At 45.3% G+C, this 27,090-nt stretch overlaps 1 protein-coding gene across 4 annotated transcripts in view; it reads right to left on the bottom strand.

Moving 5' to 3' along the window:
- The window catches only part of LOC141133846 (NACHT, LRR and PYD domains-containing protein 3-like), a 200,609-nt gene that overhangs the window by 93,197 nt on the left and 80,322 nt on the right, over window positions 1-27,090 (bottom strand). For 3 of the 4 annotated variants that reach the window (XM_073623425.1, XM_073623423.1, XM_073623424.1), the window contains exons 2-6: window positions 14,107-14,174; window positions 12,786-13,088; window positions 7,335-7,373; window positions 4,798-6,508; window positions 3,242-3,439 (exon numbers count right to left, since the gene is read on the bottom strand). In XM_073623425.1, the coding sequence (XP_073479526.1) occupies window positions 3,242-3,439; window positions 4,798-6,508; window positions 7,335-7,373; window positions 12,786-13,088; window positions 14,107-14,143 (2,288 nt within the window). In that variant the 5' untranslated portion in view covers window positions 14,144-14,174. The remainder of the gene's footprint in view (window positions 1-3,241; window positions 3,440-4,797; window positions 6,509-7,334; window positions 7,374-12,785; window positions 13,089-14,106; window positions 14,175-27,090) is intronic. The other variant, XM_073623426.1, reaches the window with a different exon arrangement.

The following is a 27,090-nucleotide window of genomic DNA, read 5'->3' on the forward strand; positions in this document are numbered from 1 at the left end:
ATTGGAGTTAAGCCATCCAGGATTTTTCTTCGCTCTTTTAAATTTATTACCCAATGGGATACATTGGCTAATGCCCTTATTTAATATGCTCTTAAAGCAAACCCATCTCTCCTCCGTATTCTTTGTTCCTAATATTTTATCCCAATTTATGCCTTTTAGCAAGGTTTGTAGTTTAGGGAAGTTGGCTCTTTTGAAATTCAGTGTCTTTGTGTTCCCTTCATGTTTCCTATTTGTGTGATTTATACTGAAACTAATTGACCTGTGATCGCTGTTACCTAAATTGCCCCGTATTTCCACATCTGTGATCAGGTCTGTATTGTTGGTAATCAGTAGATCCAGTAATGTTTTATTTCTAGTTGGTGCGTCTACCATCTGACCCATAAAATTGTCCTGCAAGACATTAAGGAACTGGCGAGCCTTAAATGAATGCGCGGTTCCCTCCGCCCAGTCTATGTCTGGATAATTAAAATCCCCCATTATGATAACACTTCCCATCCTTGCTGCTAATCCAATTTGTGATAGGAGATCCGTCTCCACTTCCTCCCTCAGGTTAGGGGGCCTATAGCATACTCCCAGTATTATTTTCCCCTTAGCTTCTTCCCTTTGGAGCTCTACCCATAAGGATTCCACCTCCTCTCTAGCTCCCTCAGTGATGTCATCTCTCACATTCGCTTGTACATTATTCTTGATATATAGGGATACCCCTCCCCCTTTTTTACCCTCTCTATCCTGGACCTATTCGTTATTGTATACCTTGATGATATGCTAATCTTTTCTTCCTCCTTAGATCACCACCGCAGACATGTCAGAAGCGTATTAACTCACCTTCGACAACATGGATTGTACGCCAAACCCGAGAAGTACGAGTTTGAACGCCAGAGTATCCAGTTCCTGGGCCTGATCATTTCCACCTTTCTTTGCAAACTATGGTTTTCATCCTTCCTTTCTGTTTAATAACATTCCAGAATGCCCTGTACCCGCTGTACTCGAACGTTGGATTTCTTTAACTCCAACAACAAATTGTTACAAGAGACGATGGCCAAGACTCAGGCTTACAATAAACAGATCTTCGACAAGAAGAGAAGAGGGGAGTTGATCCTGAACCTGGGGGACCAAGTCTGGCTAGCCATAACTAACCTGAAATCAGCCTGTCCCTCGAGGAAATTAGGCCCCAGATTTGTGGGACCTTTCCCTGTAAAGAGGCGGATTAACCATGTCGCCTATGAACTGAAATTACCGGAGACCTTCAGGATCCACCCTGTGTTCCATATAGCCTTACTGAAGCCCGCCATCCGTAACTCTTTTCCGGATCGGAATACAGAGCAACCCGAACCCGTGGTAATAGACGGCGAAGAGGAATTTGAAATAGAGGCGATTTTAGATTGTAGGAGAAGGAGAGATCAGGTTCAATACCTTATTAAGTGGAGAGGTTACGATCCTGAAGACAACTCGTGGGAACCTGAAACCAACATTCATGCCCAAGAACTGATCCAAACCTTTAAGAGGACCTATACTGACAAAGTAGCCAGATTGGGCATCCGGAGGCTGCCCGTTGGGGGGGGCAATGTCAGGGAAGACCAGCCAGTACTCAAGATGGCCGATGGAGAAGTTGACCTGTGACCTCAGCCTCTGCCAGAACACCTTCGGTTCACCTGTGTGCACATGACCAAGAGGCTATTTAAACTTGGTCTGTGCTTGCATCCAGTGCTGTCCATTCTACAGCGTTCCCGTGTGTTCCTGCCTGCTTACTTCTAAAACCTGTACCTGTTTACCGACCTGGCTTGGTTTGACTCTGTTACCTGCTGCCTGCCCCTGACCTGGCTTGTTCTGACCTCTGCACCTGCCTGCTCCTTCTACTACCACGCTGCCAGCCCGTTGCCGAACCGGCCTGTGTCCTGACTATGCTTCTGCCTCCGCTTCTGCTCCTGACGTTCCCGCCAGTGTATGACCCGGTCTGCTTAACACGCCTCTTCCGCCAGCTGGAGAATCTTGCTCAAGCACCGTGCCCCCTGCTGCTGTTCCCAGTTCCAGGAAGACGACCCATCAGGCACTCGTGCAACTCTGCACTTCTGCGCCTCCTGTCTGCTCTATTAGGCGGCCAGAATCAGAGGAGTAAGAGAGGCCGCTCCCTGCATATCAGGCTCTTCTGTCAGGTACGTGACAATTACAGTGTTAGAAAAAACAATATAAGTAAGATATATTCAAAGTGTTCAATATTGCAGCATGATGAGTGAGACCACCCAAACTTTAGCATACTATGTACATGTAAAAAACCTACTGTGTGGTTGGCCACTTATGATTGGTGATGTGTAGTGACACTAAAAGTGTTAATATTTACACATTTTAAACAAACAACCCAAATATACATGATGAAGCCCCACCTAGGGCGTAACGTGTAAGGTGGAGACATCATCACGCCTGTAAGATACACTGGGAGAGCTGCTGCTATACTGTTATGAAGGAGAGGAGGGTCGCCAGCCGCTCTGTGCATTCTTACATGGATATATTGTGATTCTATGTGAGGATATATTACATGTTATTATTAATAAACAATTAATGACCCGAGTATCCAAGCTATTGTGACACATACAAATAAAACAGATCTGGTAACAAGGCACCAAGGGGGTATTATCCTCAGACCGGGAAATCTGTCCTCTAGGGGGCAGGAGAGCGATAGTGAATATGATGACATGGCGGCTGGTTTTCATTTTATAGAATTATTGTAATATATCCGAAATCCACATATCAGAGGAGATCATTTCCTCTACATCACTTCCCCTTTAGGCTCCTCCCACTAGAGGAGAAAACCCTCCCCCGGACATTTCTCCAGCATTCTGATAGTGTTTTCAGAGCTTCATAAACACAATGAAGACACATCATAAATGACATAGAAGTGTTACTGAGCATTGCTTCCTTCTACATAATCATCAGATGTGTGAGCGAGTCCTAAGGGGGTCTATTCCATCCTATGTCCTGCTTGTTAGGAATATGGATGGTTATTCCATATGTACATAGCCTGGTCACTGTTCTACTATAAGAGGAACCCCAAATCCCGTGGATGAGATTACAAAGAGAAAGATTCCCTCAGAGAGAGGAGAAGACATGAGAAGAGGACAGGTGATGGAAGATTCTACATGGGTGAGGATGGAGGACACCCAGAGATAGAAGGAAACACTGAGAGACGGGAACAATCACAAGACGTCACATTTCCCCATCACTGCAGATCACACATTTCTCTTACTCTAATTCCTGAATTTTACTCTCCGGGTTCATCAGAAAGGAAAGAGAATCAGACTTCCATTCATATCTTGAAGAGGGGATCACAATGGAAAGAGAAACCTCAACCATCCTTCTATATCTTAAAAAGAAGGAATCTTCTTTTTCTTCTGCTTTGTCCTCTCCCGGACAATCTTTACTGGAAATAGTACATTCCCAAAATCTAAAAACCAATAATGAGATAATAATTACCAGCAAGAATGTATGACCTCTGACACCAAGAATAACAATGTAACACCCAACATTTCCCTTCCACATGGCTGCCTTCCCTCTGGTTCTACAGTCTCATACTGGACCTGATGAGGACTTCTCATTGGTGGCTATCAGTGATCTTTGAAGTCACACTCCAGACAAAACTTAAAGGAGGCCCCTGATATGTATATGGGGTCTCCAGCCTACCTACACAGGGGTCTGCATTCAGCTTCTGAAAAATCCTGGAACACCACTTTGGTTCCAGATATAAAATGCAGTCCAGACATTCCCCTCTCCGCCCACTTCTGCAGACAATTGGTCCCTCCAATGTTGGGATGATGATGTCACACCCCTGGCATTATTTCCCTCCCCCAGATCTCTGAACACGAAGCTTTCCCTCCAAATGTTCTGTGTGATAAATGGTATAATTGGGGGGCAGGGAAAGGGTTAATACGATGTAAATGATGTGATTGGTAGAAGGTGATATGTGGGAACCACCATTTAGCTCTGGTTCACACAGCACAACATGAAAGTCGCAGCGACTTCCAGCTTGACTTTGCTCTACAACTTCCCAGCCAGGTGTGACTTTTTCTGTGTGGGTTGCCTCGTATTCGGAAACACACAGATATGAATGTCGGCTAATTGTTAATGACACCCCAATCACAGTTAGCAGACTCATGTTTTGCTGCCATGACGCTCCATGACTGAGAAGATTCTTGATCTACTTTGAGGTGTTTGTTGCATGTAGGGCAGAAAATTCCAGTGAATGGGCTCCCTATACACAATGTGTGCTTACACATGAAAAATACACAAATAATGGAAGTGGGAATGTGCATTTCCATTACGCTCAGGTGTGACTGGGATGTGCTTGGGAGGAAGATTTTAGGCAGCAAGGATGACCAGGGAGGAGAGGTGAGGGGTAAAGAAGCCTCAGAAGTCGCAGCAAAGTCTTAAACATTCAGACAAATGAACGAATTTCTGGGGATTTTACATTGAAGTCTATGGGAGTCGTGCAGCACAAGAATCACCCAAAAGTAGTGCAGGAAGTATTTTCTTTTGTTGCAGTGACTCAAATCGCAGCAATTAAGACAACATCCAATAAAATCTTTGTGTTTTCACCTGACCTGCGACTTTACATGTCATCAGAATGTCGCTGGAAAATTGCTGTAGTGTGAACCAGGGCTTAGGGCTGAGGAAAGTGTGAATTCCCAGGACTTGTAAAAAGTGTGGTACATGGAGAACATGTCTGATAATCACTGTTATACTGTACTGTATGCAGGTTCCTGCCCATTCTCTGAATTCAGTTAGGATACCCTCACACTCACTTACCCGACCTTCTGACTCCTGTGTAGGAATGAAGATAGAAGTTTCTGGCATTCTGGACCCACAGTGAGTTCTACAAACTGTAAAGACTGAAAAGTTTCTCTCTTCAAAGTCTTCAAGCAATAATTCAGCTGCTTAGAATAATTCCTGCCCATCCACAAGTGATCAGTATATGAGCCCCACAGCTCCAAATCTGTACAACCAGACATGACTCTCCTAATGAAGACCTCATCCTGAGTCTCATACAGACGGAAGATGGCCTGAGCATAGAAAATCTGATCACTGCGCTTCATGGCCCATTTTCTCATTGCAGGTTTTGCTCGGAGTGAGATGGTGATTCCTGTGCTCTCTGAGAATGTCTTCACCAGATTTTTATTTAAGAGACCAAACAGGAATTGTACAGATAATGCTAAATGTGAGTAATCTGAACTGAAGTCATGGAAAGATTCCCCTTCACAGATCTCCGGGAGGAAAGTACCTTCCATAGACCCCGACCCATCATCCATCCCATAATGGAGAGCAGCAAGGAACTCCTGTACACTCAGGTGGATGAAGCTGTAGGAGGTCTGGTTGCGGACGTCCCAATGAAAGATGTTCTCATTCAGAAATACAGACTCCACCTCATCCAGAGAAAGTCCATGTCTTTCTAGATCTTTCTTCTCAAATAAGATTTGTTGGTTCAGAAGTCCCTGATTGGCCAGAGCACACAGCTTCTTCAGACAGGTTTGTTTCCTGTGTACAGACTGCTCCTTCTTGCTGTGATGGTTTAGTAAAACCTCCAGGTAGAGAAGGTAAATTGAAGTCATTGTATGACACCGAATTAAACCCAAATCTTTTCTTATTTCTTGTTTCATTACAGTGCAGACAATCCAGCATGTGATGGGGACGGCACACATGGTGTACAGAATATCATTGTCTTTTATTATACTGAAAACATTATCTGCATCTTCTTTATTTCCAAAGAATTTATGGACATATTCCTCTCGATCGTCCCTTGTAAATCCCTGGATTTCCACATTGCGATAATCATCGATGAATGTGTTAAGTTTCTCCATGGCCAGTGACCTTGTGGTGATGATCAGAGAAGATTGTGGGAGAACCTGTCTCCTGAGCAAGCTTTGCAGAATTATTTCTTTGTGGGTTTCCATAGAAATGTCAAGACAGCCCTCAGATTTCTCCTCCAGGGTCCACCTCAGTTCATCAAACCCATCAACTATGGTAAGAAGTTTTCTCTGACTTCCAGGATCCTCCAGAATAGACACCAGGTCATCTGAACTCAGTCTGCAGGTTCTGGATAAAAGTCCCACAAGACTTATGTTTTCAGGGATGGTGTTGATTTCTCTACAGCTCAGATAAAACACAAAATCAAACTTGTCTTGGTAGAGATCCTCAGAGGCCCAGTCCAGCATGATCTTCCTGGAGGTCATTGTTTTTCCAATCCCAGCAGGTCCTTGTAACACAACAATCTTAGGGATGAACCCACCTTTATCAGCGTCAAAGAGGGCCTGGATTGTGGTTGGGGATCTTTTCTTCATGATCTGTAGATGTCTTCTGCCTAAACTCCTTAGTTCTTGTTCTTTTCCCTCTTTATTCTGGGGTCCGTTTATCATCAATAACTTGGTGAATCTTTCCTGTAGATGAACAGTCTCCCCCATACAGGAATTATATTCTTTAATCCTCTGGAACTTCTCAGACTCTCTGTGTTCCTTACTGATGTCTTTATGAGAGAAAAGAGAATATTTTATTCCTCATACACACAAAATAGTATTTATAAGACAGAGTTGGGACTATTGTATTCTAACCATAAACCGGAAGAATGGAACCCTAAAAGAAGATATCCCATGAAATACAGGAGGACTGTGGAAGCCTCCAAACTATGGACACATCATCCATATCAGAGGAGTAACTAGAACCTTCAGGGCTCCAGTGCAAGAAACCATGAAGGGCACCCCCTGACTGCTGGGGCCCTTTCCATCAGTCCCAGGCCCTTTCCTCTGGTCCCAGGGCCCTTCCTTCCAAGGCTGGGGCTCTTCTTTCTGAGGCAGGGGCCCTTTCTTTAACCCATGGCCCTTTCCACTTGTTCCTGTCGTGGGGCCCTTTATTAGCCCTAGTTCAGACTGCTGCGACTTATCATGTGACTTTCAACACAAAGCCGCATGACAAAACACATTCATTTCAATGGGTGATGTCCTAATAAATGTGACTAAAGTTACAGCAACAAGGAAAAGGCAATACTTTTCTATGACTTTGGTGGGATTTGAGTGGCATAGACTGCAATGTTAAATCACAAAATTGCAAGCAAGTCACAAGGAAATTTCAAGCAAGTTGCACAACTTTGGGATCACAGCAGTCTGAACTGAGCCCATGTTCTGCAGTGGGCCCCCTTGCTGCCATCTTTACCCCCCTACAGTGGCAGAACACCAGGGCCCTGTCTCAAGTGCAACCTTTGCAACCCTGGTAGTTCCACCACTGATCCAGACTACAATAAAAACAAAATGTTCATCCAGAAGAGATATCATATGAAACGTGGATGTCCTACTAACCTGATAATCTGTTGTCGTGTGTCGTCTTCTTCAGTTTGGCTGGAAATAAGATTAGGGAAGTGATTAATCCTGACAAACCTCTGAAATGTGTAAAATAATTACTAAGAGAGTTATTAGTGTAGTAGATCCTCCCAGACACCATCATCCCACCAACCCTCTGTAGATTGGGGTCTCTCCTCCTCCAGGTGATCGGGAGTGTCTTTGTCTGCCTGGTAACATCTCAGCACATTGCAGTGACATGTGACCATGGTGGGGGGACCAGAAAAGCCCCCAATTCTCTATGCAGGTTTACAGGCACACACCTAGAATCTGGAGCCTTGACTCCTCTTTCTGATGGAGGTTCAAGTGGATGCATGGGGCACAAAGCTCAGAACCCCGAGCAACAATTATGAGGGTCTCCTAAAAATACAGCTATAAATATGGAGGTTCTGTATAATAGACAAGTGGCTGTGATTGTATTGCTCTGCTCGGCATGCTGAGTGATATCATTGTGTTATGGTGACTGACTGCCGGCATCCTGGAGAAGTGTTACTCTGCTTCCCTTTTACATTGTTCCTGAACTCTGTAGCTTTTTCATTCATCCACAATTTTATACCCAAATGTATTTTATTCTGCAAACTCCTTCAGTAAAGATTGTTTAACCCCTTAATGACTGAGAAGTTAAACAAATGTTAATGCCTGAACACAATTTTGCAACTTTGACCTGTGTTAGTAAATCTGTACATATCATCCGAACTACATTGTGTATCCAGGTGGATTATACCGTATTCATTTCAGGACAAATCAAGCTTCTTTTGGTAACACCAGCACAAACACTGTTAGTTGTGGTTTGCACCCGTAGTGCCTAAAAAACATTGCAGATTAAGGCTTACCTGTAGGTCCAGGAAATATCTCCTAAACCTACACGGTTTAGGAGATATTTGCAAAAATACAGGCACCGCTGTCTATGGCGCAGGCCGCTGATAACGGCGATATGCCGTTAGTGATGGCTCCCATGCGCATGCGTGGGAGTGACATCATCGTGGCTCCACCCAATCACAGCACCGGAGCCACGATAGAAGAAAGAAGATGGATGCTCCGTACCAGAGGAGACAACGTTGACATCGCAGGCTCCTGTGTCAGGTAAGTGACACATAATGGGCTATTATGCGATGCATAGTAGCCCATTATGCTTTACCTTTGCAGGGAAACAAATAGGAAGTAAACCCATGAGGGTTTACTTCCTCTTTAAGTGGTTAAAAAAACCTACCCAAAATACACTAACCCTGACCCCTAACACAACCTCTGACCTTTGACCCTAAAACTAAATCTGGCACTGACCCAAATCAAACATTGATCTAGCTATTTTTTTCTTGATTAGAAAGAACACAATGTATGATATAATATATCCTGTATGTATACAATGTATTAGAGCCCTTTCACACTGGGGTGGTTTGCAGGCGCTATTGCGCTAATAATAGCGCCTTCAAACCGACCCGAAAGTGCTGCTGCTTTGTCTCCAGTGTGAAAGCTCCGAGGGCTTTCACACTGGAGCGATGCGCTAGCAGGACGGGGAAAAAAGTCCTGCTAGCAGCATCTTCAGAGTGGTGAAGGAGTGTATACCACTCCTTCACCGCTCCTGCCCATTGAAATCAATGGGACAGCGGCACTTTGCGGTGGTTTTTAATCCTTTCTCGGTCGCTAGTGGGGGTAAAACCGCCCCGCTAGCAGCCGAATACCGACGGTAAAGTGTCGCTTATAATAGCGGTGCTTTACTGCCGGCGCCGCCCCCGCTCCAGTGTGAAAGGAGCCTTATATAATATATCCTGTATGCATACAATGTATTATATAATGGATTCTGTATGTATACAATGTATTATATAATATATTCTGTATGTATACAATGTATTATATAATATATCCTGTATGTATACAATGTATTATATAATGGATTCTGTATGTATACAATGTATTATATAATGGATTCTGTATGTATACAATGTATTATATAATATATTCTGTATGTATACAATGTATTATATAATGTATCCTGTATGTTTACAATGTATTATATAATATATCCTGTATGTATACAATGTATTATATAATGGATCCTGTATGTATACAATGTATTATATAATATATCCTGTATGTATACAATGTATTATATAATGGATCCTGTATGTATACAATGCATTATATAATATATCCTGTATGTATACAATGTATTATATAATATATTCTGTATGTATACAATGTATTATATAATGGATCCTGTATGTATACAATGTATTATATAGTGTATTCTGTATGTATACAATGTATTATATAATTGATCCTGTATGTATATGATGTATTATATAATGGAACCTGTATGTATACAATGTATTATATAATGGATCTTGTATGTATACAATGTATTATATAATATATTCTGTATGTATACAATGTATTATATAATGGATCCTGTATGTATACAATGTATTTTATAATGGATCATGTATGTATACAATGTATTATATAATGGATCCTGTATGTATACAATGAATTATATAATATATCCTGTATGTATACAATGTTTTCTATAATAGATCCTGTATGTATACTATGTATTATATAATATATCCTGTATGTATACAATGTATTATATAATGTATCCTGTATGTATATAATGTATTATATAATGTATCCTGTTTGTATACAATTAGGGATGAGCCGAACAACCCCCAGTTCGGTTCGCACCAGAACTTACGAACAGGCAAAAGTTTGTTTGAACACGCGAACACCGTTAAAGTCTATGGGACATGAACGTGAATAATCAAAAGTGCTAATTTTAAATGCTTATATGCAAGTTATTGTCATAAAAAGTGTTTGGGGACCTGGGTCCTGCCCCAGGGGACAAGGATCAATGCAAAAAAAAGTTTTAAAAATATCCGTTTTTTCATTTTTCGGGAGCATTGATTTTAATAATGCTTAAAGTGAAACAATAAAAGTATAATATTCCTTTAAATTTCGTACCTGGGAGGGTGTCTATAGTATGCCTGTAAAGGGGCACATGTTTCCCATGTTTAGAACAGTCTGACAGCAAAATGACATTTCAAAAGGAAAAAAGTCATTTAAAACTACTCGCGGCTATTAATGAATTGCCGGTCTGACAATACACATAAAAGTTCATAGATAAAACGGCATGGGAATTCCCCACAGGGGAATCCCAAACCAAAATTTAAAAAAAAAAATGACGTGGGGGTCCTAAATTCCATACCAGGCCCTTCGGGTATAATGGGGGGCGGAGCCACCCGGTGATCCCGCCCCCCCTCTGACGCACGGGGACTTGATGGGACTTCCCTGTGGCATTCCCCGTGATGTCAGAAGGGGGCGGGGTTACGTAACAGGTGACCCCACCCCCTATGATGTCAGAGGGGGCAGGGTCATCGTGTGGCCCCGCCCCCCATTATTTAAGAACCGTCAGAAGAGGAGAAGCGTCACACAGCAGGAGCCTCCCTCCATGCCATCATGGATGCAGAGCGGTCCGAGGAAAAGAAGGGAAGAAGACGCCGCAGATGAAGATGCAGGACGAAAACACCGGAGGAAGAACCAGAAGAAGAAGAAGATGGAGGAAGAAATCGAAGGAAGATAGAAGATAGGAGAAAGAGGAAAGAAGAAAGAAGAAAGAAGAAGCATTTAAATAAAGGAATTGTCAGAAACTGTCTCTTGTCATTTTTAACATTTTTGACAGTGTTTTTGTGAAATGGTAGGGGTAAAGTACCCCCTTACCATTTCACACGGGGGGAGGACTGGGATCTGGGGGTCCCCTTGTTAAAGGGGGCTTCCAGATTCCAATAAGCCCCCTGCCCGCAGACCCCCACAACCACCGGGTAAGGGTTGTGGGGATGAGGCTCTTGTCCCCATCAACATGGGGACAAGTTGTTTTGGGGGGCTACCCCAGAGCACCCTCCCAATGTTGAGGGCATGTGGCCTGGTACGGTTCAGAAGGGGGCACTCTCTCACCCCCCCTCTTTTCCTACAGCCTGCCAGGTTGCGTGCTCGGATAAGGGTCTTGTATGGATTTTTGGGGGGACCCCATGCCATTTTTTAAAATTTTGACGTGGGGTTCCCCTTGAAATCCATATCAGACCTGAAGGGTCTGGTATAGATTTTGAGGGGGATCCCACGCCATTTAAAAAAAAAAATTGACCGGGGTTCCCCTTAATATCCATACCAGACCTGAAGAGCCTGGTATGGAATTTAGGGGGAACCCCCACATCATTTTTTTTTTTGGTTCGGGGTTCCCCTGTGGGGAATTCCCATGTCATTTTTATCAATGAACTTCTATGTGTATTGTCAGAGCGGCAATGCAATAGCCGAGAGTAGTTTTAAATTACTTTTTTTCCTTTGAAATGTCATTTTTTGTCAGACTGTTCTAAACACAAGAAACATGCGCCCCTTTACAGGCATACTATAGACACCCCCCAGGTACGAAATTTAATGGAATATTACACTTTTATTGTTTCACTTTAAGCATTATTAAAATCACTGCTCCAGAAAAAATGGCCATTTTTAAAACTTTTTTTGCATTGATACATGTCCCCTGGGGCAGGACCCGGGTCCCCAAACACTTTTTATGACAATAACTTGCATATAAGCCTTTAAAATTAGCACTTTTGATTTCTCCCATAGACTTTTAAAGGGTGTTCCTCGACTTTCGAATTTGCTGTGAATACCCCAAATTGTTCGCTGTTCGGTGAACGGGTGAACAGCCAATGTTCGAGTCGAGCATGAGTTTGACTCGAACTCGAAGCTCATCCCTATATACAATGTATTATATAATGTATCCTGTATGTATACAATGTATTATATAATGTATCCTGTATGCATACAATGTAATATATAATGGATCCTGTATGTATACAATGTATTATATAATGGATCCTGTATGTATACAATGTATTATAAAATGGATCCTGTATGTATACAATGTAATATATAATGGATCCTGTATGTATACAATGTATTATATAATGGATCCTGTATGTATACAATGCATTATATAATGGATCCTGTATGTATACAAAGTATCTTTCTCTCCATTTAGAAAATAAGAAATCACAGGGGTGAGCTGCACAGACACTCATTACTATGACTGGTAATAAGAGGTTATCACTTCGATCATGTGACAGGGAACCGGGAGTCCTGGGTCCCGATCATTAGTACGATACCCGGGGCTCTTGGTGAGATCCTAGTCTCTGTGCAGCGCTCTCCCAGCACAAAGAGAGGTATACAGATATGTGGCCCCCAGAATAAAGATCCCTTTTCATGGGGCCCCATAAGTGCATTCTGTCAGTGGAAAGGGGTTTTTCCAGTAGGAAGCTCCTGATTGGTCACTGGCTTTCCCTGAATGACATTTCTAGTTCTTCCTCACACAGATATTGATCAGGAATTGGTAGGAAATGGTCATTATAGACAGGAACTCACCATTTTGTGCTCTACTCTCCTGGAGGTCATTTGCAGGTCCCATCAGACCGATCAGTGTAAAGACATGAATGGTGACATCCAGAGCCCCTTCATTTCTATATGTATCTATCAGGAGGTCCTTGGTGGTGATCCTGTCTGCATTTTCTAGTCTTCCTGGGGGGATGGGACGTTTATCTCCATAGCAGAAATCAGACAATTTGTTCCTAAATTTCCTGAAGTCACATTCTATCAGATCCCCCAGAGAATGTATGATAAGATCCCCGGGGGTTTGTTTCCTCTTTCCCAGGACACCAGGAGCCGATCCTGCAGAGAGAACAATCAGAAACCATAAACATTCATCCTGATTGGAGGATTTCTGACACATGACAGCAGATAAGTCTGTACTGGCATCCAGCAATGCTATAAAGAGCATATAGAAGGGAAAGGAAATGATCCCCCAATATGTCTATATGTACATTATCCTATGGAGGGATTGGATTCCCTGTGGTAATTTCATATGATTGCCTCCATAGTGATAAGTTACCTCTCAGATGGATGAATATTGGGTGCAAACACCTAGGGAGGCTATTTATATAAAATGAATCACCTTTGTGAATCATCCCTATAATGTGTCTAATATGTTTATTTCCTATGATCATCAGCTCCATCTAGTGGTCATACGGCCATATCTTACTGGTTGAGATATTTCAAGAAAATAATGTATTATGAGCTGATGATCATAGGAAGTAAACCTATTAGACAAATTACGGGGATTATTAGTGATGACTGTACAAATGACACAAACTCATAGTTATTATTTTATATACCTCCTAATGTATATGTAAGGATGATCATTTTAATCATCATGTTTATTGATTGTTTCATAGTAAACTTAAAGACAATAATAAAACCTTTAAAAAACCTTCCCCCCTGAATAATGATGTGTCTGATCAGTGTGAACTAAGAACTCTGTTTACCCCCAAATCTCCCAGCAGTATGTGTCATGTTACACGGGGCTGTTTTCTCCTTAGGATTATAGACAAAGGATTCCCCCGACCACTACACAAATAGCTATACAATTTGGGGTCCTCCAGTCATTATGGATCACTGGACCATCTCAGAAGATCATTTCCATCAATGATAAAATAAATCTGAAGACACGGGAATGTGATGGTGGAATTGATGAAAGTTCCTGAACTCTTCTAATTGGTGTACTGACCAGATGTCTACAGGAAATGTCCAGACTATGGAGACATAAGATGTCCTATCATCTAATTCCAATCTCTGGAGATGTGAGATGGAGGAAAACATGGGAAAGGGTTGTCAGGATCAGCAGTCATACCTTGTGAGGAGGAGGATGAGGAGGAAGAGGTCGCCATGACATCAGGAGATGACCCGAGATGACATCACCTGGAAGGAGCACAAACAAAAATAAACTCAATTGTAGTGTGATGAATGGAACCAATAAGGAGGATTTGTTCCCTTCTGTGGATAACATTTGGTTGACTGGTTTTCCAATTAGAAAGTATAATGTCGTGTACACACGGTCGGAATTTCCGATGGGAAATGTTCGATGTGAGCTTATTGTCGGAAAGTCTGACTGTGTGTATGCTCCATCAGACATTTGCTATCGGAATTTCACAAATGTTTGAGAGCAAACTTTGTTGTCAGAAATTCTGAGTGTGTGTACACAAGTCCAACGCACAAAGTTAAATGCATGCATGAAACAAGCAGAAGAGACGCACAGGCTATTGAACTTCATTTTTCTCGGCTCGTTGTACGTGTTGTACGTCACCGCGTTCTTCACATTCAGAATTTTCGACAACATTTGTGTGACCGTGTGTATGCAAGACAAGTTTGAGCCAACATCCTTCGGAAAAAAAAACGATTGTGTGTACAGGGCATTAGAATTGGATGGATTTCTGTCATTTACAACCCATAACTATGAGGATCAATCAGAACCTTCTACCTGGCATTCATCTGATTGGTATATCAGGGGTCACAAAGGAATCCTACCCTGTATAGGGCCACAATTTATACAGACTCGTATTTCTAGGTGTCACCTTCAGAAATCTGTGCCATTCATAGCCAAGACTGGTACTAATCTGTGCCGCATTGCCGCTGTCCCTCACTGCCTGCTGTACTAGTTCTGGCCGGGACCCAGACCTCCAGACGCTGCCTGACTCACTGGCAAAACAACTGGTTGCTAGGCATGGCTCGCCTGGCGTCTAACAACCAGTGATGTCACAATGAGGAAGAGAGTGGAGACCCAGCATTCAGTGTGAGCCGGAGGAGGATTCCTCCTCGCGCCTAAGCTCTGCCTCTGACTCCGCCCCCCGGTCTTCCCTGAAGGCTGTTTCTGTGCTGGAAGAAAGGTAGGAGAAATGCTCCCTGCACCGCCCTGACTCTGAGTACGCTTATGGTCACTCTGCTCCCTCCCATACTGCCCTCCACTACCCCCCCATTATACTGCCCCCCATTATACTGCCCTCCACTACCCCCATTATACTGCCCTCCACTACCCCCCATTATACTGCCCTCCACTACCACCCCTCCCATCATACTGACCCAATCCCATCATACTGCCCTCCTCCTATTATACTGCCCTCCACTACCCCCCATTATACTGCCCCCCTCCCATTAAACTGCCCTCCACTACCTCCCCCATTATACTGCCCTCCACTACCCCCCCATTATACTGCCCTCAACTACCACCCCTCCCATCACACTGCCCCTATCCCATCATACTGCCCCTCTCCTATTATGCCCTCCACTAACCCCCCCATTATACTGCCCTCCACTGCGACCCCCATCATACTGCCCTCCACTGCCACCTCTTCTATTATACTGCCCTCCACTAACCCCCCATTATACTGCCCTCCGCTGCCTCCCCTCCTATTATACTGCCCTCCACTAACCCCCCCATTATACTGCCCTCCACTGCCACCCTCTCCCATCATACTGCCAACTACCATTATACTGCCCTCCACTGCCACCCCTCCTATTATACTGCCCACCACCGCCACCCCTCCCATCATACTGCCCTCCACCACCCCCTCCCACCATATTGCCCTCCACCACCCCCTCCCATCATACTGCCCTCCACTGCCACCCCCCATTATACTGCCCTCCACTGCCACCCCCTCCCATCATACTGCCCTCCACTGCCACCCCTCCCATTATACTGCCCTCCACTGCCACCCCTCCTATTGTACTGCCATCCACTTCCACCCCTCCTATTATACTGCCCTCCACTACCACCCCCTCCCATCATACTGCCCCCCTCCCATTTTACTGCCCTTCACTGCCACCCCTCCTATTATACTGCCCTCCACTGCCACCCCTCCTATTATACTGTCCTCCATTAACCCCCCTCCCATTATACTGCCCTCCACTACCACCCCTCCCATCATACTGCCCTCCACAACCACCGCTCCCATTATACTTCCCTCCACTACCACCCCTCCCATCATACTGCCCTCCACTACCACCCCTCCCATCATACTGCTCTCCCTCCCATCATACTGCCAGTATGAGGTACCAGTATACCGCCCTCCACTAACCCTCTCCCATTATACTGCACTCCACTACCATCCCTCCCATTATACTGCCCTCCACTACCATCCCTCCCATCATACTGCCCTCCACTACCATCCCTCCCATCATACTGCCCTGCACTAACCCCCCTCCCATCATACTGCCCTCCACTACCGCCTCCTCCCATCATACTGCCCTCCACCCCATCATACTGCCCTCCACTGCCTCCCCTCCCATCATACTGCCTTCCACTGCCTCCCCTCCCATCATACTGCCTTCCACTGCCACCCCTCCCATCATACTGCCCTCCACTGATAGCCCCTCCTATCATACTGCCCTCCACCCCATCATACTGCCCTTCACTGCCACCCCTCCCATCATACTGCCCTCCACTGCCACCAACTCCCATCAAAAACTGTAAAAAATCTCTAAAAAATAAAATGGTAAAAAAAAAAAATATATAATTTTAAAAAATAACAAAAATACAATAACTAAAATTAAAAAAACTACTGATCCTGTCCACTACCCTACTGATTATGTCTACTGCCCAGGTTCACTGCCCTACTGAACACGTCCACTGCCCTACTGTTCACGTCCACTGCTCTACTGACCACATCCACTGCTCTACTGACCACGTCCACTGCTCTATTGACCACGTCCACTGCCCTACTGACCATGTCCACTGCTCTACCGACCATGTCCACTACCCTACTGACCACTTTCTCTGCCATACTGACCACTTCCACTGCTCTACTGACCATGTCCACTGCCCTACTGACTGACACCATTCACAGTCCACACTGACACCACTGGCGGAACTACCAGCAAAGGTTGCACTTGCCACTGTGGCCGGGCCCAGGACTGCAGGACTGAAGAACATGTGAAAGGGATCTGCTGTGGGACCTTGAAGGGTGGTGGGATCAGTGGGAGGGGCTCTGGGCTCAGAGGGAATTGCCCAGGCTGGAGGTCGGGGGGCCCTTCATGGTTTCTTGCACCAGGGCCCTGAAAGTTCTAATTACGCTTCTGCTGCACCCTGTATATAGCTCATCCAGTACCCAGCGCCCTGTATATAGCTCATCTCAGAACCCTGCACCCTGTATATAGCTCATCCCATAACCCTGCACCTTGTATATAGCTCATCCCAGAACCCTGCACCCTGTATATAGCTCATCCAATAACCCTGTATATAGCTCATCTCAGAACCCTGGACCCTGTATATAGCTCATCCCAGAACCCTGCACCCTTTATATAGCCTATCCCAGAACAATGCACCCTGTATATAGCTCATCTCAGAACCCTGCACTCTGTACATAGCTCATCCCAGACCCTGCACTCTGTACATAGCTCATCTCAGAACCCTGCACTCTGTACATAGCTCATCCCAGAACCCTGCACCCTGTATATAGCTCATCCCAGAACCCTATATATAGCTCATCTCAGAACCCTGGACCCTGTATATAGCTCATCCCAGAACCCTGCACCCTGCACCCTTTATATAGCTCATCCCAGAACCCAGCACCCTGTATATAGCTCATCTCAGAACCATGCACTCTGTACACAGCTCATCCCAGAACCCTGCAATCTGTACACAGCTCACCCCAGAACCCTGTACTCTGTACACAGCTCACCCCAGAACTCTGCACTCTGTACACAGCTCACCCCAGAACCCTGCACTCTGTACATAGCTCATCCCAGAACCCTGCACTCTGTACACAGCTCATCCCAAAACCCTGCACTCTGTACACAGCTCATCCCAGAACCCTGCACTCTGTACACAGCTCATCCCAGAACCCTGCACTCTGTACATAGCTCATCCCAGAACCCTGCACTCTGTACATAGCTCATCTCGGAACCCTGCACTCTGTACATAGCTCATCCCAGAACCCTGCACCCTGTACATAGCTCATCCCAGAACCCTGTATATAGCTCATCTCAGAACAATGAACCCTGTATATAGCTCATGCCAGAACCCTGCACCTTTTATATAGCTCATCCCAGAACACTGCACCCTGTATATAGCTCATCTCATAAACCTGCACTCTGTACAGAGCTCATACCAGAACCCTGCACTCTGTACATAGCTCATGCCAGAACCCTGCACTCTGTACATAGCTCATGCCAGAACCCTGCACTCTGTACATAGCTCATGCCAGAACCCTGCACTCTGTACATAGCTCATGCCAGAACCCTGCACTCTGTATATAGTTCATCCAACAACCCTGTACTCTGTACGTAAACCACTCCAAACACTGCATTCTTTTATCCTTTTTTTATGAATGTGCTGGGGTTTGTATGTAACCATGAGACTCTTGCTTGTGGAACAATAATAAAAGCATATTTTATAGGTACATGGAAGTCCAAGTTTTGTTTAATGATGTCCATTAAGCTCCTCCCACTGTCAACAGTTTGACCACGCCCACATTTGCAGCAGCGTGTTATGCAAGGTTACTTCCTTCCTAAAGTGTCCCTCATTCTGAAGTTCAAAAGTTGGGAGGTATGCTATGTCAGGTTTTTCTGATATTGAATTATAATTATTCATATGAATTCTGAAGGAGATATGAACAATAACCTTCTGATGAACCACATGTTACAAATGTTATAAAACTAAAGATCCTGAGAGTCGGCTGTGAAAGGAAAGTTTGCATACAGAGCAATTAGTTACAAGGACACATTTAATCCAGCAGACAATGTGTTATAATGGTCCTCACACAACACCGGTATAAAGAGGATTTATTTTTATATTAGATATTTATTAGACATTTTTACAGGAAGTTTCCTCCCACTCCACAGGCTGCACAGTGGCTCATACTGTGAAGGTGAAATACCTCCTTGTGGGGTGAATAATAACGGTAAGTGCTTTTCTTATGGGGTTCTGTGTTTTCCAAGAAGCACAGAACAATTTGAAGGAGCAGATTGTCACTTTATTATTGGACTTTTTTTATACACCAGGGTTTAAGGATATGCATATTTCTGAGCCCAGTTTCACAGCAACAATACACACCAGTCATATATGTTGGATTTTGCACAGAAATGTCACTTTGAATTGCAGGTTTTGCACAGGATTGTGTTTATTTTATTTTCGTTTGAACATAACAATATGCATGACTAAAGGATTTGTCAACCTTGGTCCTTACCATTAAATTAAAGACACAGACAGCGTGACATGGGTTTTATATGGCGACAGCAGCCCAATTTATTAACCAAATAATAAAATAACATCTTGTAAAACATGTAACACATACCCGTAAGTGCCAATTTTAACAAAATAATGTCCAACAGCAAGAGGTCTTTGGGTGTCTTAAAAAAAAGGCACAATTTATAATTTGAATGGTCTATGTCCTCAGCTGTGCCCCAACCGGCTCGAGGACGTTCTGACATCACAAATATTTCCATATTCCCCTCCCCCAGGGGACCTATCTCCTGGGAGAACCACCGCTAACCAAATGTAAGTGTCATACCTTAGATGGGCCCCACTGTAGCCAGGTAATTCCTCACTAAACCCCCAAAGACCCCTTGAACCGCCGACTGCTGTGACAAAATTGAACAATATACACCCGACATAAAATTATACCCATACAAAATGTGTTTTACCCTTTTTTTTTAAATTTTATTTATTTATTTATTATTTAATTAATTATTTTTTTTTTTAAAAAACAAAACATCAAAGACAAAACAAATTCACTCAACACTATAGACTCCAATACGCCCACCACTTGTCTAGTGTGCTAACTTCTAACACAAGGGCGGGAAGGTGAGAAGATGTCTCTTCTCCTAACTTCTTGGAATGATGAAGAATTTTCCCCCTACACAGGACCCTCACCTCTGGACCCTGCCCCTTCTGACTTCTACCTCCAATCAGGTAAGAGCTACACCCATGCCCCCACCACTGACCTGACTGACCATTCCCTGACCCCTGTTCCTCCCCTAGTCATGCAGCCCCTCCATCCATTTTCTCCTACGGGTCTCACTTGACTAAAGGATTTGTCAACCTAGGTCCTCACCATTAAATTAAAGACACAGACCACGTGACATGGGTTTTATATGGCCACAGCAGCCCAATTTATTAACCAAATAATAAAATAACATCACATAAAACATGTAACACATACCCGTAAGTGCCAATTTTAACAAAATAATGTCCAACAGCAAGAGGTCTTTGGGTGTCTTAAAAAGGTGGAATGGTCTATGTCCTCAGTTGTGCCCCAATTGGCTCGAGGACACTCTGACTTTACACATACTTCCATATTCCCCTCCCCCAGGGGACCTATCTCCTGGGAGAACTACCGCTAACCAAATGTAAGTGCCATACCGTAGATGGGCCCCACTAATCCTGTAACCATGTAATTCCTCACTGACCCCCCAAAGACTCCTTGAACCGCCACATGAGCTTGATTGAAAACCTCATTCAAGCGAATCCCTCCACACCTGCAAAGCCCTCACCACCCCTTCCTGAAGGCCCAGAGACCAGATGTCTATGCCCACAGCATTCAGGTGAACACCATCGTCTCGCCAATAGCGAACAGACTGATCTTCCAGCTCCCGGTGCCGAACCACTATGCCCCCGAGCCGAGCCACAAACCTCCCAACCTCCCTGTTCAACTTAATCCTTGCTTTGTTCAAGTGGCCCATGGAGCGAGCAAAACGCCACACCGTTCTAGCCACAATATCCGACCACACAATGATGCAGCCAGGAAAAGTGCACATCAAGTGCAAAATGTCAAACTTGACATCCCTCCCCAGACCCCCAAATCATTGCCCCCTGCCTGCAGCACTAAAACTTCTGGGGGCTTGTCAACTCTTGAGTAGTAAATAAATTCAGGGAGAAACTGGCCCCACATCAAGCCTCGGACCCCCAACCATTTTAGGACAGCTTCACGCCGTGAAATGCCCAGTTGCCTCCCTTCAAGCCGAATGTCAGCTCTTACAGCCCCCCAGAAAACGTATGAATCCCCAAGATCCAGACAAGACCAGGAGGAAGATCTGAAAGAAAACAAAAAGGAACATGGAACCACACACAAAAACACTCAATGCAACTTCAAAGCAGATGAGGGTGAACATAAATCTGGAAACAATCTGACTCCCACCTCCCTATACGTCTCACTACCTGGGAACCCAAACCCCATCTGGCCGCCTCCGTAGCCGCCCCCATACGAAAGGAGTGAGTATTGAACTTGGAAACCTCGCTGCTCACCCTGGCCAAACAACGGCAAAATGCAACAAGGATGAGCCATCCTCATGCAACAAAAAGGAACCCGACCCCAACCCCCTCACCCTGAGATACCGTTGCACAGAAGAAACCGGGCAAACCGATTCCGGCAGCACCCGAAACAATGACACAGAAACCCCGTTTCCCAACTGATCAGTTTTTGACTTACCAATATGAATCTGAACACAATCACCGGACATTGTCCACACCTGTTCCTGCTTACCAGCTCCCTAATGCGCAACGCCCCAAAAAATGCCACCGCAAAAGCCACGGAGAACAGCCTCACCTCATAGTCAGAGGTGCAAACCCCGGGCAACAGCTCCACCAGATCCTGAAGCAACTCAAACGAGACCAGGCGCCTAGTATCTGGCTGTACTCACCCTCGCCGGAACCCCTTCATAGCCTGGCGCACCCTAAAGTCCTTTGTCACATCATTCAGGCCTTGCATCCAGAAGAGAAAAGCTAGAGCAGCTAAACTCTTGTTCATTTTTGATACCGACGTGCCCCGCGTAAATTCTGTCCTAATGAAATACAGCAGCAAGGCCAAATGATCCTGTGTGGACCAAACTTACCAGTGCAGACCACTCACCCCACACCGACGATTATGCCGCCCATGTACCCACAGTCACAGATCAGACTTGTGGGCACCGAGCTTCACACAGTATTAAAAACACAATAGCTGGAGCTAATTACAATTAACAATACAAACAACAATCCCCCCCCTCCTCAGCCTAGTCATCAGCAGTTCGTCTCCTAGCCAGTCCTGGAGGCTCATGTGATCAGCTCACTCAATTAACAGGTTGAGTTCAAAATCAACCAAACCAATAATAGTCTCTACATACATCCTGGGAGATATTGTGGACAAATATTACTGTCCCATTTTAAGTCATCCAAGATATATTTTCTCACTCACCCTGTGCCAGGATAGCACAGGGTGACTTAGACATAAGATGTATATGGGGAGCTGAAACAAGGACATCCCCTACTTTGCAAGGGATTCTGAGTTCCACGGGCCCTCCCGTCACATCTCTCCCCTTTCGGCAGAAGACTAACACAGGAGGAGACCCCAGACGGGTTGACTCCAAAGTTAGTAAGTAGTTCCAGTCCTCTAATGCCTGTACCCACACAGTACCCCAAATAAATTGTTCCAAACAAAGCATTACTCACCCAGCCAACCTCTGCCTCTCTCAGAGAACATATCTGCTGCTGGGGAGAGGCCTGGACTGGCCCTTCTTCCTGGAGTCCTTTCTGCCGCTGGAGAGAAGACAGGGTGACTGGGCTCACTCTGTCATGCTGTTGGGGATCTGGGCTCACTGCCCAGCATCCCTGGGGTATACAGGTGGAGACTGAAGACCCATCCACCTTCACAGGAAATCCATCCTCTCCCTTCTCCTCCTGTATCTGCTGCTGGGAAGTGATTGCCACCTTCTCACCCTGGGCCTCCGAAACTGCCACAGGTGTGGGGCAGAGGTCTTGGACCCTCTGTCCGGTTGCCAGCACTTCTGCTGGAGAAGTTTGTTGTAACTCCACAGACACTGCTGTTGGTGCTGGGCAGAGCACAGTGAAGTTTGGCCCTAATACCAGCTCTTCTGCTAGAGGCTCATCAGGTTGTTCTTCCTCAGCAGAAAAGTCTATTAAATCCCCTATCTCTATAACTGGTGTCTGGGGATAGAGGTTCACCATCTCCTGTCCATGGAACCCAGAAGATGTTATCAGTGCTGGACAGAGGTTAGCAGAACTCTGCCCTGTGCTCAGCACTTCAGGTTTGGGGACGGCAATCTTCAGATTTTCCACTGCCGATTCTCTGGCATGCTGCTGAACGTGTTCTAGCAGTTTCCTGTATGCCCTTTCCAGATGCTGTTCCTTCCTTAGCAAATGGTCCAGATCAGGTTTGAGCTCTGAGACCCCTGCAAGACTGAGCATAGCCTCTCTATATTCTCGCAGGTCCTCAAGGTCAGGTTCCCCTTCATCACCAAACATAAAATGATCTGTAAGGCTCTCCCACAGCAGTCCAGGGCCTCCAAAGTCATATCCCTCCGGAGAGCATTCTGTTGTCTCCCCTAAATATCCCTCCTCTGCGGGCCATTGCAGAGCCCAATAACAATTGTCCAGCTCTATCTCCTGCTGAACCAGCCTGTCCAACTCAGTCACCCATTGCTCCTGGGGCCGCTCTCCCAGGAATGCCATCCGCAATGCCCATTGGTCACTGGCCCGTTGCTCTTGGGTTGGAAAGAACTTGCCCTGTTTTATACCAGTGAGCTGGAGGGCTCCAATCCAGATCTCCACCCGAATCTGCTGCCTGAGCTCCAGGTATTCATCCTCAGACACAGTCCTGGTGTATGTTGAAAGGATGATCCGCAGCAGCCCCGGGAACTCTGATGCCAGGTCCATATCTCCGCTGGGGTGACTGAAGTCTGCTATGCTGATCTTGGATCCAGTTGGAGGTTTGGATGTCCCAGACTGCAGGAAGCTTTCCCGCTGCTTGCCACCAATGTCACGGAACGTCCCTCACTTTGCTTGAGTACTTCCGTCAGTATACCGCAGTATACCGCTAAGTTCTGGAACACGAGTCCAATGGATCCGGCTATAGGAACCCCCAAGAACTAGACAACACCAGTCTTGGAGTACATCAGGACTAACTCTTTATTTGAGATCTCACACACATTTATACAGCAGGCTGACTCAAAGCTAACCTAATTAACAGGAGCTAATTTACTAAAAAAAATTTACCCAGACCAGATGACAGACTTGTGGGCACCGAGCTTCACACAGTATTATAAACACAATAGCTGGAGCTAATTACAATTAACAATACAAACAACAATCTCCCCCCCTCCTCAGCCTAGTCATCAACAGTTCGTCTCCTAGCCAGTCCTGCAGGCTAATGTGATCAGCTCACTCAATTAACAGGTTGAGTTCAGAATCAACCAAACCAATAATAGTCTCTACATACATCCTGGGAAATATTGTGGACAAATATTACTGTCCCATTTTAAGTAGTCCAAGATAAATTTTCTCACTCACCCTGTGCCAGGATAGCACAGGTTGACTTAGACATAAGATGTATATGGGGAGCTGAAACAAGGACATCTTCTACTTTCCAAGGTATTCTGAGTTCCACGGGCCCTCCCGTCACACTCTGCTACACCAATGCCAGCCTCCACAGCCGTTTGGGACAAGGAACACCCAGTTGCTCCGACTCCGGTGCCAACCTCCGGAACCTCTCCCACTGGAAACAAGACAAAGAATCGGCAATGGAATTTAGAATACCCGGGACATGAACAGCTTGTACAAGACAATCCAAACTTAAACACCGTAAGACCAGGTGACGCAGTAAGTGCACTGCACCACCGGCAGCGAAGAAGCGGACAAGCTGGTACTACCTCCACCACCCCCAAATTGTCGCAATGAAAACATACATGATGATCCCGAAATTTGGAGCCCCAAATTTCGACGGCCACCAAAATCGGAAACAGTTCAAGTAATACTAAATTACTCAAGAACCCCCGCCACACGTCATTCCTCGGGCCACGCTGCAGCACACCAGGCCCCTTGGCAAAAAGCCCCAAACCCAGAACTGCCCGCAGCATAAGTGAAAAGGTCAATGTCGGAAGCTGCCATGAACGGGGCCATCCATAAGGACCTGCCATTATAGGTGGCCAAAAACTCACCCCAAACCCTCAGATCAGCCTTCAGCTCACGCGAAAGCCTGATGAAGTGATGCGGCAACAGTACCCCTGAAGTGGCGGCGCAGAGACAACGACTAAAAATGCGTCCCATAGGCATGATACGGCAGGCGAAATTAAGCTTATCCAATAACGACTGCAATTGCCCAAGCCTAACCTTCTTCGCCGACTCAGCCTCAGCCACCCCCCAACGCAAATCTTCCAGTTTTTTGATCGACAGGCGACATTCCATTAGATGCATGTCAATGACAATACCCAAAAACTGCATGACCATGGCAGGACCTTCTGTTTTTCCGGGCGCCAAGGGAATCCCGAAATATGTCGCAATAGATTCCAAAGTGTGCAACAGTACAGAACAGACTGAGGAATCTGGGGGGCCAATGCAAAGGAAATCGTCAAGATAGTGCAGCACAGACCTCAACTGGGTCCCCTCCCATACCACCCATTCCACGAAGGTGCTAAAGACATCAAAATATGCGCAGGAAATGGAACGGCCCATCGGGAGACAACGGTCAAGAAAAAACTGCCCATCCCAACAACAACCCAGCAAATGTTGACTGTCCGGGTGTACCGGCAGCAGGCGAAAAGCAGATTCAATATCCGTCTTTGCCATCAACGAACCCTGGCCATACCGTTGAACCCAACCGACTGAGGCATCAAAGGAGGTATAAGACACCAAAGCCAAATCCTTTCGGATATGACAAATGATGCGTTAACCGAAATTTGTTGGGTTCCTTTTTGGGGACAACCCCAAGGGGGACACGTGTAAAGACAGAACGGGAGGGTGATCGAATGGTCCGGCCATTCTCCCGAATTCCACCTCTTTCACCAACTTGTCAGAGACAACCTGGGGAAATTGTTGTGTTGATTTTAAATTTTGGGGCCGTGGGGATGGGGCCACTGGCCCCGAACATGGGATACGAAAACCATGGGCAAAACCATTGGCTGCAAACCCGCCGCCTCCCTCTGCGGATATCTATCTAGATACGGTACCTTTGCGGGAAGGCTTACCGGCGTCCTCCCTTTTTGAAGCTGACTCACCTGGTTGGGACTTTCCTTTTTTAACCACTTCATCCCCGAAAGAATTTACCCCCTTCCTTACCAGAGCACTTTTTGTGATTCAGCACTGCGTCGTTTTAACTGACAATTGCGCGGTCGTGCGACGTTGCACCCAAACAAAATTGACGTCCTTTTTTTCCCACAAATAGAGCTTTCTTTCGCTGGTATTTGATCACCTCTGTGGTTTTTATTTTTTGCGCTATAAACAAAAATAGAGCGACAATTTTGGAAAAAACGCATTATTTTTTACTTTTTGCTATAATAAATATCCCCCAAAAATATATAAAAAAACAATTTTTTTCCTCAGCTTAGGCCGATACGTATTCTTCTACATATTTTTGGTAAAAAAATCGCAATAAACGATTATTGATCGGTTTGCGCAAAAGTTATAGCGTTTACAAAATAGGGGATAGTTTTTTGGCATTTTTATAATTTTTTTTTTTTTAAATGGCGGCGATCAGCGATTATCGTGACTGCAACATTATGGCGGACACATCGGACATTTTTGACACATTTTTGGGACCACTGTCATTTATACAGCAATCAGTGCTATAAAAATGCATTGATTCCTGTGTAAATGACACTGGCAGTGAAGGGGTTAACCACTAGGGGGCGGGAAGGGGTTAAATCAGTACTAGGGAGTGATTACTAACTGTCAGGGGGATGGGCTGTGAGTGTGACGTCACTGATCTCTGCTCCAATGACAGGGAGCAGAGATCGAGTGACACTGTCACTAGGCAGAACGGGGAGATGCTGTTTACATCAGCATCTCCCCGTTTGTCCTCTCCGTGAGGCGATCGTGGGTATGCCCGCAGCAATCGAGTCCGCGGGACCCGTG

This window comes from Aquarana catesbeiana, linkage group LG03, assembly GCF_042186555.1.
Source record: "Aquarana catesbeiana isolate 2022-GZ linkage group LG03, ASM4218655v1, whole genome shotgun sequence".
Classification (NCBI taxonomy): domain Eukaryota; kingdom Metazoa; phylum Chordata; class Amphibia; order Anura; family Ranidae; genus Aquarana; species Aquarana catesbeiana.